This window comes from Cynara cardunculus (assembly GCF_001531365.2).
Source record: "Cynara cardunculus var. scolymus isolate 2C chromosome LG 13, CcrdV1, whole genome shotgun sequence".
In the NCBI taxonomy this organism is placed as follows: Eukaryota; Viridiplantae; Streptophyta; class Magnoliopsida; order Asterales; family Asteraceae; genus Cynara; species Cynara cardunculus.
The window spans coordinates 6448564-6463611 of record NC_037540.1 but is presented as its reverse complement, the minus strand read 5'-3'; the positions used below and the strand labels follow the sequence as shown (position 1 = coordinate 6463611).

The window sequence follows — 15048 nt, the reverse complement described above, 5'->3', positions numbered from 1 at the left end:
TGTTAGAACTCAATTATTATCTTAATTATGTTTTAGATTTTTCATATTTAAAATAAAATATTTATATTGTATTTGATTATGTTTATTCACAGTTACACGAATTTAAACATGTAGTTTTAATAAGTTGTACTTATGCATAGTTTATTTGTAATTTTAAATTTTAAGTATTATATATCAATAAACAGTACTTCATGCATTAAAATGCTTTAAGATTTTTTGTCAAATACTTCATAATATAGTATATAGATATTAGTTAATTTAATTATATGTGGCGGTCTTCTATTAAGAACTTCGTAATCTATTTAAGAAACCTTAAAATCTACTATAAACCACACATTATATAAAGTTAAGAGTAAAATTAGAAAAATTTGAAAAGTTTTACTTATTTTTTTTAAAAAAAGGATTGTAAATATTTTACAATCCCTTCTCTGTCCTCGTAAGAAAGATATGGTCCCTTAATCAATTTCAAATGGATTGAGTATAATACAAGTATTGGTCCGATGTATTTCATCATTCTTAATCATCGATTATAATTAATCTAAGGATGAGGTTGATTCTCGCTATTCTCATTATAACTTTTATTCTCCACATAAACAACCAATTAAATTTAAATACATAAGTATGTATGTATTTAACCATGGTCAAAATCTTGGTAAAATTCATGCGATGGAAGTGAGGGCACAGAATACCTACGTATGCAAACACACCAAATTACTGTTTTGACGTTGACTCTTGCCACGTCATGGTCCAATCTCTTGACTCCACGTCACCATTCTTCACTTCCTTCTCCGACGGCTCCGATCACTTCATCGCATATCATCCGACGGACGATTCACCTTCTTCCAGACCCTTCTAATAAGATTTTGTCGTCTTTTTAGTTTGTTAAAAATTACAGACTGAAATTATTTTTATCGTTAAATATGATAGAAGAAAAGAATAATAAATAATAAACTAAAATAACAAAAAACAATGAATTATATTTACATTCGACGAAAACAATAATTTCAACAAAACAATAATTTCAACAAAACCACGTTCTTGACTCCAAGATTTTATTAAACTAAAATTTTATATAATTGTTTCATTTGTATTTTTATTTGATAAAAAAATATTTATTTATATAAGATATTTTATTAAAAAAATATATAAGATTAAATATGGTAACAAGGGTTGGTTAACTCACCCATTTTTACATCTAGACCTCTATATAGATACGGTGAGAGAGGGAGAGACTGAGGAGTGAAGAGTGATACATCTCGGAGGTGGAACAAGAAGAAGAAAAAAGGGTCTCTGGTTTTCTTTTCTATGTGATTATTTATGGAAAAACCCACCCTTTTTTCATTTATGTTATCTCTCTGATTGATTCTGTTATCCGGATCTTGATTGGATTCTCGTTTACTTTGGGTTCTTGCTCTGTTGCAGTCCGGTAGATCTGGTTCTCCGGTGAGTTCCGGTTTTCGTTTCTATGTGATTTCTTAAGAGAAAACCCACCCATTTTTCGTTTATGTTTTCTTTCTGATTGATTCTGGTATACAGATCTTGATTGTTTACTTTGGGATCTTGATCTGTTACAGTCCGGCAGATCTGGTTCTCCGGTGAGTTTTTTACTTAGGATTTTTGTTCTTTTTGATATTCCCCATTTGGGTTGGCCTCGACCTTGTTGTTTGTTAGCATAATCTTGATGGGGTCGTCTGATTGTTTCTTATTATCGTGTGGATGTTTTTGTGTACAGATTAGGGGAAAAAGGCATTGATTTGATTCAACCAGATGGGTGGTGTCAAATCTGAACCCCATTTTGGTGTTTGATGATTCTTTAATAATCTGCGAATAGTTTGCAACCAGCTTCTGGGTTTGGCTCACTTTTGAAAGTGAAAGAGGAAGAATTCATCTTCCCCTGCCAATGCCATCTCGTTAGCTACGTGCAAAAAAACGTCACTTCCTTTCCTTAATTGCTTCATCTCTCATACACTGGAGAACCCAGTTCAAACCCAAATGGCTGTAGCAGTTTTTAAGAGTTCCTTAGGTAGGGAGTACCATGGAAATGATAGGATGGAAGGGGTGAAACATACGGGAAGGAGACGGGTTTTTGTTCAAACTGAATCCGGTTGTGTGTTGGGAATGGAACTAGATCGAAACGATAATGCTCACATGGTCAAAAGAAGGTTGCAGATTGCTCTTAATGTTCCGATTGAAGAGAGTTCTTTAACTTTTGGAGATATGGTGTTGAAGAATGACCTTAGCGCCATTCGTAACGATTCCCCTCTTCTTTTAACAAGAAATCTCTTGCATAGAAGTTCATCGACTCCATGTCTGTCACCCAGCGGTCGGGATACTCAACAGAGAGATCGGAGTGGTCCTATCGAGATCTTGGGGCATTCTAATAGGTTCTTAATAACGAAAGAGATGGTTGACGAGATCGTGAAGGCTCTGAAGATCGGTGTTGATCCGATCCCAGTTCATGGTGGGCTTGGAGGTGCTTATTATTTTCGAAACAGTAGAGGTGAGAGTGTGGCAATTGTGAAGCCGACAGATGAAGAGCCGTTTGCGCCTAACAATCCAAAAGGGTTTGTGGGTAAAGCTCTCGGTCAACCGGGATTGAAGCGCTCGGTTCGTGTAGGAGAAACCGGTTTCCGAGAGGTGGCTGCTTACCTTCTTGATTATAACCACTTTGCTAATGTACCTCCTACTGCACTTGTTAAAATTACCCACTCCATTTTCAATATTAATGATGGCGTAAGTGGGACTAATAACAACACCTGCAAGCCCGAGAGGAAGAAAAAACATTTTAGCAAGATTGCTTCATTCCAGCAGTTTATCCCTCATGATTTCGATGCTAGCGACCATGGGACGTCGAGTTTTCCTGTATCTGCTGTTCATCGTATTGGGATATTAGATATAAGGATCTTTAACACAGATCGGCATGCTGGGAATCTGCTAGTTAGAAAGCTTAATGATGGTGAGAATGGGAAATTTGGTGAAGTTGAACTGATTCCCATTGATCATGGCCTATGCTTGCCGGAAAGTTTGGAAGATCCATATTTTGAGTGGATTCATTGGCCACAAGCTTCAATCCCGTTTTCAGAGGATGAGCTCGAGTACATTGAAGCTCTTGATCCGTATCGTGACTCAGAGATGCTGAGAAACGAGCTTCCAATGATCCGAGAGGCCTGTCTACGTGTTCTGATTCTCTGCACCATTTTCCTCAAAGAAGCTGCTGGTTGTGGGCTGTTTCTTGGTGAGATTGGTGAGATGATGAGCCGTGAGTTTCGCCGTGGGGAAGAGGAACCCAGTGAGCTCGAGGTGTTGTGTATGGAGGCAAGGAGGATGGTAACCGAGAGGGAGAAAGAGGTGTTTGTGTTGTCTCCTAAAACCCAAGTGCAGGAAGATGGTTTCTTGTTTGAAATCGAAACCGATGATTCTGGGTTCGACATCTCCCCTAAATTATCGACTGTTCTTCCTTTCAACTTTGGATTTGGAAGAAACCCACTTTCTAAACTCGAAGAAACCATGGAAGAAGAAGAAGAAGATGATGAGAATGAGGATGAAAATGAAGCGGAAGATGGAGGAAAGTTATCAAATCTATCGATGACGCTGAAGAAAAACTTGAGTTTAGGTTGTGATTATGGTAGTAGTAAAGGGTATGTGGCAGTAAAGTCATCAGGGGGGCAGAGGAGTGCCGGTGAGCAGCTTCCGGCGGGGGCTAACTTTGTGAAGGTGGCGGAGATGGAGGAGGAGGAATGGGGGGTGTTTTTAGAGAAGTTTCAGGAGGTGGTGAGGCCTGCATTGGCACAGAGGAAGTCCGGCAGGCTGCAGAGACAGAGGCTGGGCACTTCTTGCCGGTTTTGAGAGGCTCTGTAGGGTGTTTTTAGGGGTTGTATGAGTTTGACTTTTTCATAGTTTGACCTGCAAGTTGTTGTGTTGGTTTTTAGGGTTTTAAGGTTCTTTTTTTTAATTTATTTAGTCAATGTGGACTTGTTGTATAAATAATTTGTAAATGAAAAAATAAATAATGAAGATAGTATGTTGTGGCTTTCTGATGAAACCAATGATGATAAAAAACCATGTTATAAAATGGGTGTTGTTAAAATGTATAATTATATATTAGAAATGAAGAAAATACCATTTGATGTTGATGTGTATGAACTATGACGATGTTACATTTTAGAACATACGTTTATTTAGGGGTCATTTACTAAACATTTACCTTAGTAAGCATTTAACGATTCAATTACCTTATAGAGTAAACATAACAATGATCGAGAATATTACCCGGTAAAAAGAGAAGGATTGAGCGTCTTACCGACAAATGAGGGTGGTTACTCTTATTGGTCTTATAAACGCTTATTATTAATACAATTTGATGGCTGAGAATGTTAGCCCACAAGGTAAATGAGAGGTGAATCTTGTTGGTAAATACTTATCCAATAAGCATTTGATAAACGACCTTTTTTAATCTTTCTTTGCGATCGAGTGTGTTTAAAGTGATCTGCTTTAAGTGTTGAAGAATGGAGTTCTTGTAAAAGAAAGGAACCAATGCTTCTTTTGACCTAATATTCTAAATGTCATTGTAAAGAGAAACCGAACACCAATGTTTGTGATTTTTGTCATGTTTTCTATCATTCTATGCTACAGTGAAGAAAAAAAGAACATTACACCTCATCATTCATGATTAATGGTTTTTTAAATGACAAAGTTGTCAGCCGTCTTGGACCCTACTTTGGTTATATGATCCATTGAAGATGTAATAACTCGAGTTTCCTGTCTTTATGTAATAATACACGGGGTTTTGTTATTTTCTCTAATTTTATAATACTTTGCACCAATTGATGTTCAACGTCCTTGTAATTTGTAGTTATGGCATTATTCTCCCAAGTAGTATAGATTGAGAATCCCCGGTTAATACAAAATCGGATAAAAAGATCACACTATTATTCTCATTTATGATATTTGATTAGAAAATCTAATTAGGGGTCGTTTACCAAACACTTATCCGGTAAGTGCTTAAGGGTAAAATTTAACACTCTTACTTACTTACATGGTAAGATTTTAGTCTATCAAAACGACATTGTATGCAACAATTCACCCGGTAAGCGCTTACCTTGGTAAGAGTCGTCGCCCTCACTTACCGGGTAAGACTCATGGTCCTTGTCTCGCTCTTAACGGGTAAGATTTTTTAGTCCTTATCATATTCATCCGGTGAGGTAATGTGACTTGGTAGGTGCTTACCTGGATAAGTGTTTGGTAAACGGCCCCTTAGTGTATATCAAAATCTTATGGCCATCTATGTCATGATGTGGTTTTGTATTCATGTCACTCATACAACGATACAATGGGCAAGAATATATTTTAATAACAAACTAGATGATATACAATCTTTCAATGTACTAGTAATATTCGATTTGTTTACTTAATATTTCAAGAAATACAGTTATAACTCATTAATGTAATTGATGACACAAAATACAATTAAAATATTCAACTTATACCGCCTTTATAAGTTGGCTTTTTGTATTATTTTTTCTACAATGCTAGCAGTAGTGTTTAAAAAGGTGCTTAACTAGGAATGAGTAGGTGGATTTGATGAACATACACAGTCAAGTCTACGTTGGAAAGGGATAAACATATGATATTTGGCATCACTCTTGTTTTAAACCCCATCACCATCATCATCATCATATATCATTTATGTACGATGTGCCTAATTTGACTAAAAATGCTCATGATGCCTTTGTTGGATGAAAACAATAACTGTGGAGCTAAAGAGGTATTTATGTAGTTAAATGATAAAAGACAAACTACAGATTAAGATTAAAAGGTATTAAGGGATATGTTTATCACTTAAAATTTCAGATGACATTTAGAGCTTTTAAACTCTTGTTTTAGAAATAAAACAAACACTTTTGATACTCAAACGTTTGAACAAATCAAACCATTAAATTCTTAAAAGATTATACATCAATAAACAATTTTTAATACTTAATAACCAATTGTCTTCCTTTAAAAAATCAATGTTTTTAGAAGTTTTTATCAGATGATTATAATATAATATAATATAAAATTATAAATATTTACTGATATTTTTTTTATCAGATGGGAATGAGAAAAAAAGGACAATAATTTGGTTTATTGGGTGGCATTTTAATATCTACTTGTACTCTAGTGCAAGTTGCAAGGGATCATCGGGTTTCACTTCCCATCAAGTGGGGTTTGGTTTGAATGTTAAGTGAAAATGATATGAGGGACTAAAATTGACATAAAGCAAATAGTGTGAGGGTAATCTTGAATTTTATTTCATTCCATTCTTTCTTGTAATGACGATAATACCCAAACCCTTCATGTTTATCAAAAGCCAACTCACCACTCTATATTTATTTTATAAATATAAAAAAAATTATTGTTATTATTGATTATTATAAATAAAAGCATATAAAACAATTTAACATTACATGACAGAATATTGAAAACTCCAACTAGATAGTAACCTCATTCAGTTTCATGTTCAATTGGAGTCGGGTTTGATCATAATAGGTCATACGCTTTATTTTAGTCAAGTTTTGAGGTCGACATTTGTGCTAAAAAACCTCGGGACCAAAATGGGACCATCGATCTTGACCATGTGTGAAGTTATCTCGAACCTAGAACCATCCGTGCATCTATATTTTTACTGGATAAGAGATCTAAGTACTCTACTAGCTTTAAATGTCCTTATATATGTTTTAAATAGTGCATTTATGTATATTGTTATATTATTATTAAATGTATATTCATTGAAAAAATAACATAATCTCTATAAGCACTTTAGGTAGTGTAACAAATTGTCCCACATGGATAGAAGATGGAAATTGTTAGCTTCTTATAAGTCTTAAGTAGTGAGCTACTAATAACTTTCACCATGTTTTAAGTTGGGTTCGAATTATTGGGCTAATTTTTGCTTTGGGAGTTTGGGTTTTGGGGTGTTACATATAGCATATTTGTCTAAACCCTAATAATAATAAAGACATGAAATTTATATCATGATGTGAAGATTATAACTTTTTTGTAACAGACGTTCAATATGTAATATTTATTAACTATAAAAATTAGTGGACCACGAAGGTACCTACTAACCTTCATTAATTTATTTCGGTATATGATTTACGATAAATGTTGTATGTCAAATATTTAAAAATGTATTAATAAAAATATTTTGTATGCTACCATTTTAGTGATAAATGACGATAATATACAAATATGTTATAGTTTTGGAATTTACAATTTCCATGAATGTCCAAAACCAAAAAAGAGAGCCATTTTGTCTGCAAGTTTATTTAAATTGTAGTGTTCTTTTTTCGTTTAGCAATCATAATAAAATATAAATGATATTAAATTGAGTAATGATATTTTTTTAATTATATTTTTAAATATATTATTAGTAAAAAATTATATATTTTCATTCAATTACGTGTTAGAATAAATGTTTTGTAATTATTTATTGACAGGGAAGAATAAATATAAAATAATACTGTAAAATAAGACAATATTTAACTTGATATATAATTGAATATACAACTTTTATTAATGATTAAATGTATGAAAGAAAAAATTTAGAAAAAAATTAGAAAAACTCGACAAACAATCATATTATAAATGATTAAGTTTTTGAACTGTTTTTATGTATGAAAAAATTAAACTTTTTTATTTTAACTTGAAAGAGTATATAAATATAAATGTCAAATTTACGAGAAAACTATGACCGTTTATTGGTGTAATTTATTTTACTCGAATTTTGTTTATTTTCGTCTTTTTTTTAATAAATAAAATTGGGGGGGGGGGGGGGTTGAGGTTTTTTAATTAAAAAAATATTGTTCTAACCACCTATTTACTCGTATCCATTAGATCATCTCATTTAACAGTTAATAATATATTCTCTACTTTTTCATTTATATTGAGTTTTTTCTTGAATTTCTGTCTACATGTGCGTGTATATGTGTGTAAAGAGAGTTGAGTTTCAATGATAATGAAATTTATGGTGAAAATGGTAAGAAGAGATTTCACTTTTTGATGCATATAATAAATGCACTTGATTAATATCTTTATCAAACGAGATTCATGAATGAGTTTGTGAGTTTGAGATTATAAGTGATCAAGGGTCCACATTACTTCTTACTTTAACTTTTTTTTTTCCTCATGCGATCTTTGTTTTTCTCTCTCCCCGTGTGTGTTAGTTATGTAAATACTAAATCTATATGGATGGATATAATAAATTACATTATTGGTCCTTGTGGTTTTTAAATCACAAGATAAATGAATAAAAAAAAAGACTAAAATACCCTTAGAGTTAAAGTCACTTTAACAAAATCATCTAACGGTGTTAGGGTAAAGGGACCAAAGATGTATGTAGAATGTAAACCATAGTAATGTTTCTTTATAATTATTTTGATTTATGGACGTACTATGTGATTTTGTGTAAATTACAAGGACGGAATTTGTAATTTACTCTCTCGGGGGAGGGGGAGTTCCCGCAAGAAATAATCATTTCCATTAAAAGTGAGAAAAATGTAACATTCATATAATATAAATGACCAATTTACCCTCATATTTAACGGAGTGTATTAAGACCAAGGACCAATACCAAAAACAAAGTGTAAATGTTGAGTTTTATAGTAAAAAGGTTGGGGGCAATTTTATAGTTTTCACAAAACCATAGGGTCCAAATCCGTAATCCACTAATAACCATTTTCTTGATTGAAAATGGTCGTCAAAAATCTTGACTTCGCCTTACAGTCTTGAAATCCAAACCCTTCTAAAACCCTAACGTTTTCTGATTCATTGTCTGTGATGCAATTGGCGCCAGAAACACTTTCTTTCTGTTTAACCACAAACAATTCATGCTCCATCGCATCGGACATCAATGTCGATCACTTATTCGTCTTCCCTTTACACCATTAAACCCTTCAATCCTCATTTTAACTAAATCATCATCATCATCGTTGAACTCTGCCCAAGCCCTTGAATTAGAATCTTCAACCGCTTCTTCCGCTACAAACGGCCCCTTGCTTTCTAGTATCCTCTCCTTGTTTAAGGTACTGGGTGGCTCCGCTGTGAAGTTTCTCGGTGTGAAACATCGGTTCAGAACCTTTGTTTCGGGTCTGAGTTCTAGGCAGGTGGACGAGATTATTGAATACTTGAGAATTCAAGACCCGAATTCTGCTGTGGAATTTTTTGAATTGTTGAAGACTGAGTATGGGTTCAGGCATTCGAGAGTTTCTCAGTTTGTTATAGCTCATGTTTTGGCTAGTCAAGGACGGCTTAAGTTGTTGCGTTCAAACCTCTTGCAAATGCTGCAAGAAGAAGGTAGTCTTTCGACGTTGACTTATTATGCATTTTCAGGCTTGAAAAGATAAATAAATGATAGCATTTCATGATTTTCAACTGGATTTGTCGTAAATTTATATTAGTATGCAAAGCAAAAATATTCAATGCATCAGTAGTGGTCATTTAGTACTTAGGAAGCAGAAACAATTAAGCCTCATTGTTTTATGCCATATGTTAAGCCGTCAGTGAACAACCAACTTCCGAAATTTTGTTTTTCTATAGATGGGAAAGAATGCTTGTTATGTGATATCTTTATACATGGAACTTAACATGTAGTTTATTATTTCTTCTAATAGGCTTTGGCTCTGGACCTTTATTTTGTGAGCTGCTTTCAGTTGACTTCAAGGGTTGGGAAGCAAATGCCATTGTTTGGGACATGCTGGCATTTGCTTACTCTAGATCTGAGATGGTTCACGATGCTCTTTTCGTTATAGCCAAGATGAAAGATTTGAATGTTCAGGCTTCAATATTGACTTACAACAGTTTATTATATAACTTGAGGCACTCTGATATCATGTGGGATGTGTACAATGACATAAAAGAGAGTGGAGTCCATGAGAGCAAACAAACTAATTCCATTCTTGTAGATGGTTTGTGTAAGCAGTCGTTGATGCAGGAAGCAGTTACCCTTCTGCGTGGAAAAGACATGAAAGAGTCTTCGCCTCATGTTGCTTCATTTAATACTGTCATGTCAAGTTTCTCTAAAATGGGGTTCATAGATATCGCTCAATCCATTTTTTGTTTGATGTTGAAGTTTGGAGTACATCCTGATACATACAGTTATAATATTCTTATTAATGGTCTATGTTTGGCGGGTTCTATTGAAGATGCATTGAAGTTGACAGATGACATGGATAAGCATGGAGTAGCGCCTGATGCAGTAACATACAACACCCTTGCTAAAGGTTTTCGTGTACTCGGCATGGTAAGTGGGGCATCAAAGATGATTCAGCAAATGCTTACAAAGGGGTTGAACCCTGATAGTGTCATATATACATTGCTGATCTGTGGGAATTGCCAGGAAGGCAAAGTTGAGGAAAGCCTTGATTTGCGAGATGAGATGCTTTCCCGTGGGTATCAGCTAAACTATATCTCATATAGTGTTTTGGTAAGCAGTTTATGTAAGATTGGGCGTGTTGATGAAGCTTTGTGTTTGCTTTCCGAGATGGAAATAGTTGGTTTAAAACCTGATGGTGTTATGTATTCTATCATCATTCATGGTCTCTGCAAACAAGGTGAAATACAGAAGGCAATTCAACTATACATGGAAATGTGCACCAAGAGAATCTTTCCTAGTATTTTCACTCACAGAGCTGTTTTATTGGGTCTCTGTGAGAATGGACCACTATCTGAGGCAAGGATGTACTTTGATATGTTAACTAGCAGTGATGGTATTCAGGATATTGTTCTTTACAATATTATGATCAATAGATATGCAAAACTCGGCATGATTCGTGAGAGTGTACAGTTGTACAATCAGATATTAGAGAAAGGGATTGATCCAACTATTGTCACCATCAATTCTTTAATATACGGGTTCTGCAGAACTAGACAACTAACTGAGGCAATTAGGTCATTTGATAGCATTAGGGATCATGGATTACTACCTACTGCTATCACATACACTACTCTTATGAATTTTTTATGTGAAGAGGGAAATATACCAGCAATGTTTGATTTGAAACGGGAAATGGAAGCTAGTGCTGTAGAACCAACTCATGTTACGTACACAGTTATTATGAAGGGTCTTTGTAAACAAAGGAAACTGAAAGAATCTTTGCTACAGCTTGATAACATGTTCTCACAGGGTTTGTCTCCTGATCAATTCTCATACAACATTCTCATTCAATGTTTCTGTGAAGCACGAGAATTTCCAAAAGCCTTTGAGTTACATGATGAAATGATATTGCACGATCTTAAGCCCGATGCTGTTACATATAACATTCTTATTAATGGTCTATGTGTATATGGTGATTTACAGGATGCTGATAAGTTATTCTCATATCTACGGGAGCACAATTTTGGATTAAAGAAAGCTGCTTATACCACGCTTATTCAAGCACATTGTGTAAAGGGGGATGCATATCAAGCAATGGCACTCTTCTCTGAAATGGTCAAGATGGGGTTCCAAGTAACCATTAGAGATTACAGTGCTGTTATCAATAGATTGTGCAAAAGATGTTTAACAAATGAAGCAAAGGTTTTTTTCAGTATGATGCTTTCCAATGGCGTCTCTCCTGATCTTGGCGTTTATACAGTGATGATGTATGCATTGCGTCTAGTGGGTGATCTCCATTCAATGCATGAGTTACTCCCTAATATGGTCAAATGTGGCTTAGGGCCTATTTGTTAGCTGCTTAATGAGACTCACAACTTATTTGGTCAACTATACATGATTGTTTGGTAGTGGCTTAATGAAATAGAAAGTGTCTTATTCGGTAAGCTTTTAGGAGGAGCTTTATGCATAAAGCCTAGTTTTTTTCTAAACCTGTCCCTCCCAATTAAAAAACACACTCCTTCCATCTGTGAGAAAACCCTCCGACACAAAAACCTTCTCAATCTATAGAGTCAGATTAATCCACACAAACAGCTTTATCCATACAAGACTTTGTGGAAAATCAACCAAACAGCCCCTTAGATGCTTGTTGAATTAATGTAAGGGATCACTCACATACTTTTTCGGATCAGCAAGATCATCTTCTGATGCATTACAAGCTAGGTACTTAATTTATTTTGCATTTTACTGCATTTAAATAAAGCTCTTGTTAAATTTATTTGTGTATATGACTATATCCAAGTGAGAGGTCAATGTATTTTATGATATGTAGGCATCAGGCACCAGGTTACTCGTTGTAGTTTATTTTTCATGCCCATTGTCTATATGAAATTAGTTTGTGATCTAACACAGCCATCAAAACGTACCTTTTTTATTCCTCTTGATGTTTTTGTTCTTCTCTTTGTTACATCTACACTTATATCACCAACAATATCCGTCAACGTTCCAGAGTCTTCCATCTCCACCTGCAGTTCTGTTGTGTTGCTGCTGTCATCCATATCATCACTGCACCATCATCAACACTTTTTCCAGCAACTGCTACTCCCACACCACTCTGGCATCATCGTCACTACATCTATTCCCATCTCAATTACAACTACCATCCATTTTGGATACATGCTCTACAATCACCCGCTTCACCATCTATTCACAACCTACTTTCCAATCAAATTTCATTGCCGCCACCATCTTTTCAATGCTGCTTAACTACAACTACTACCGCACAACAGCTCCAACATTATAATTCATCAATTAATTTTATTAATTTACTGTCATCATCACCCATACTATTTGACACTCCTTTTACCACTTACAACAATTAGAACCACAACCTCTACAAAATCGGCATGTTATGTTTCTTAACAATCTTTTGCCTTTGAGGATGATTATTTGAAGTTGAATAGCATTTTGAACACGTTTCTAACACCCCCCTCCACAAAAAAATACATATACATATATCCCTTTTGATGTGTTCAAGGAAATTGCTGGTGCCAAATCATTTTGGAAAGTCCTCCCAAAGTCTTTTTAGTTACAGCCACAGAAAATTTAGTCTCAACAAATCAATGGTTCATTACTTCTTTGTTTAGAAGACCCAAGCTTGAAGGGGCTCTATACAAAGATATATGGCCAGCTTATGCTATTTTCACTGACATGACATGTATCATGACATACTAAATTGCTTGATCTAGAATCTATAGATGCTTTGCAGCTCTTTTTTACACAACAAGACCACCACTTCACTATTTTTAAAGCATAATCTTCTTTTACTTGACACTTGCTGATTGATAACTGTAAGTTATAACATTCTATCTAAAAGTAGCATGCATCATCTTGTTTTAAAAAGGTTTGAAATAGAATGGAGCTCCTATTGTATATCATGGCTCCACTTTGCTGCTGTGTTTTTTTATTTGGTATTACCTGTTGGAAACCGTAAATGGAACATCTCACACAATCATTGATTTAGTCTATTTTTCATCATATGACCTTCTATGAAAAGGAATGCTAAAAGTAAAGTGAGAGGGAGAACATTTCTTGTGAAATAGGAATTGGAATTGTTATAGTTTATATGGTTTTAGTTTCTGTTGATACTCATGCACTAAATACCATGTCTCTTGTTGCATATTCTTACAAGGGTCTAGTCATTGTAGCTATGTGTGTGACGTTGGAAACTTGTCTGAAACCATATTTTGGGCGTTTATTAGTTTTGTTTGTTGGAAAATAATCTTAATATGCTGATTCTCATTGTTCTGTTTAGAGTGAAAGAAGACTTCTCCATGAACAGCCCTAGTTGCTGGTTCTGGTGATTTGTTAGCACAAATGCTCAGCAAACTGGCATAGGGTAAAAGGTATTGCTTTCACCGTTTTATTCCATTAACTTTATTCATTCTACAGATTTCTAAATATCTTAATTCTAACAGAGCAAGATCCATCAAGAAAGAGTGGGCAAGATGCACCTGTAGATTCAGTAAGTATGACAGCCAGGAAGAGCAATGCCACTGATATCTGCTGTGGTGCTCTCTGGAGCCCTACTATTGGTTACCAGACTTGTTTAGGGGGCTACTGTGTCATTCTCTATTTCTTAGTAGGTATATAGTGTTGCCCTTTCCTCTTATATAGATATAGCATTCAATCTATTAGTGTCTCTCATCAACTAGACACGGACCATCAAACCTATATATGTGTAGGAACTCCCCTCTCTCTATAAGGGCTCTTTTAGAAAAAAAACTTAAGAGGGGTTCTACATATCCTCACAAGGTATCAGTGGCGGGGTCTACCATCATCTAGGGACTTGACACACTCTTTCGCCTCTGTTCTCGGGGGCATCGTCTAGCCTCCATTTGAGGAGGCATGTTGGAGTTCCACATCGGCTAGACACGGACCATCAAAACCGTATATATGTTGGAACCTAACCTCTATCTATAAGGGCTCTTTTAGAAAGAATTCAAAGGGGTTCTACATATCCTTACACGATCAATACAACAACTATGGATTTCACCAATCAGCTCTTTAATCTCGGTCCTAATCTATGAAATGAACAGAAGATATCTGTTCTTATTTGTTTTTGAAGTCCTTCTGTTCATATACTAGCAACCTTTCTCAACCAAGCTATTGTGGTGTTATTGTCACTCTTATTTGTCTTCTTGAGAAGCACACATGTACATCTAAAATATATTTTTAAAAGCATTTGATGCTGTTTTTGTGACTTCACTTTGGTTTTGGAAGGATTCTTAATTTTTCTTATATTTCGCGGATTAGGCCCAGTTGTAACAATCACGCTCAAGAAATCCCCAAATTACCAATTTTATTAAAATGTCCAATAAAATATAAATTATTGATTGCTAGGACCAAAAATTTATCTTAATTATTCTAAAAGTTTTATCAAAATAATCGGGGCCAAGGATGGAAAATCGGAAGATCTTGCTGAAACGACCAAGTCTGGAGGAAGACCAGAGCCCCTATGGACCAGAGGCAGGCGATAGACCAGAGGTTGCTGAAATAACTAAGTCTGGAAGAGGACCAGAGCCCCTATGGACCAGAGGCAGGTGATGGACCAGAGGCTGCTGAAATGACTAAGTCTGGAAGAAGAGCAGAGCCCTTATGGACCAGAGGCGATGAATTGGTCCAGAGGCGATGAAAAT

At 35.1% G+C, this 15048-nt stretch overlaps 2 protein-coding genes across 4 annotated transcripts; both read left to right on the top strand.

Annotated features, from left to right (window-relative positions):
• The first annotated feature begins 1242 nt into the window (after positions 1 to 1242).
• Positions 1243 to 4059, top strand: LOC112526130 (phosphatidylinositol 4-kinase gamma 6). 3 transcript variants are annotated; one of them, XM_025136522.1, is made up of 3 exons: positions 1243 to 1443; positions 1537 to 1595; positions 1733 to 4059. In XM_025136522.1, exon 3 carries the CDS (start codon positions 1993 to 1995, stop codon positions 3844 to 3846), a length of 1854 nt encoding a protein of 617 aa, XP_024992290.1. In that variant the 5' UTR covers positions 1243 to 1443; positions 1537 to 1595; positions 1733 to 1992; the 3' UTR covers positions 3847 to 4059. The 3 variants fall into 3 exon arrangements, with proteins under 3 accessions (XP_024992290.1, XP_024992291.1, XP_024992288.1); XM_025136523.1 differs by lacking the exon at positions 1537 to 1595; XM_025136520.1 differs by having other exon boundaries at positions 1537 to 4059.
• Positions 4060 to 8840: 4781 nt separating this feature from the next.
• On the top strand, positions 8841 to 11707 carry LOC112524360 (putative pentatricopeptide repeat-containing protein At1g13630). The gene is made up of 2 exons (XM_025134146.1): positions 8841 to 9333; positions 9651 to 11707. Exons 1-2 carry the CDS (start codon positions 8868 to 8870, stop codon positions 11705 to 11707), a joined length of 2523 nt encoding a protein of 840 aa, XP_024989914.1. The 5' UTR covers positions 8841 to 8867.
• The last annotated feature ends 3341 nt before the right edge of the window (positions 11708 to 15048 follow it).

Coding starts and splice junctions, on each gene's coding strand:
- LOC112526130 (XM_025136523.1), top strand. CDS start 1,993: ATGGCTGTAGCAGTTTTTAAGAGTTCCTTAGGTAGGGAGTACCATGGA.
- LOC112524360 (XM_025134146.1), top strand. CDS start 8,868: ATGCTCCATCGCATCGGACATCAATGTCGATCACTTATTCGTCTTCCC. Junction 9,334..9,650: donor GCAAATGCTGCAAGAAGAAG/GTAGTCTTTCGA, acceptor TTCTTCTAATAG/GCTTTGGCTCTGGACCTTTA.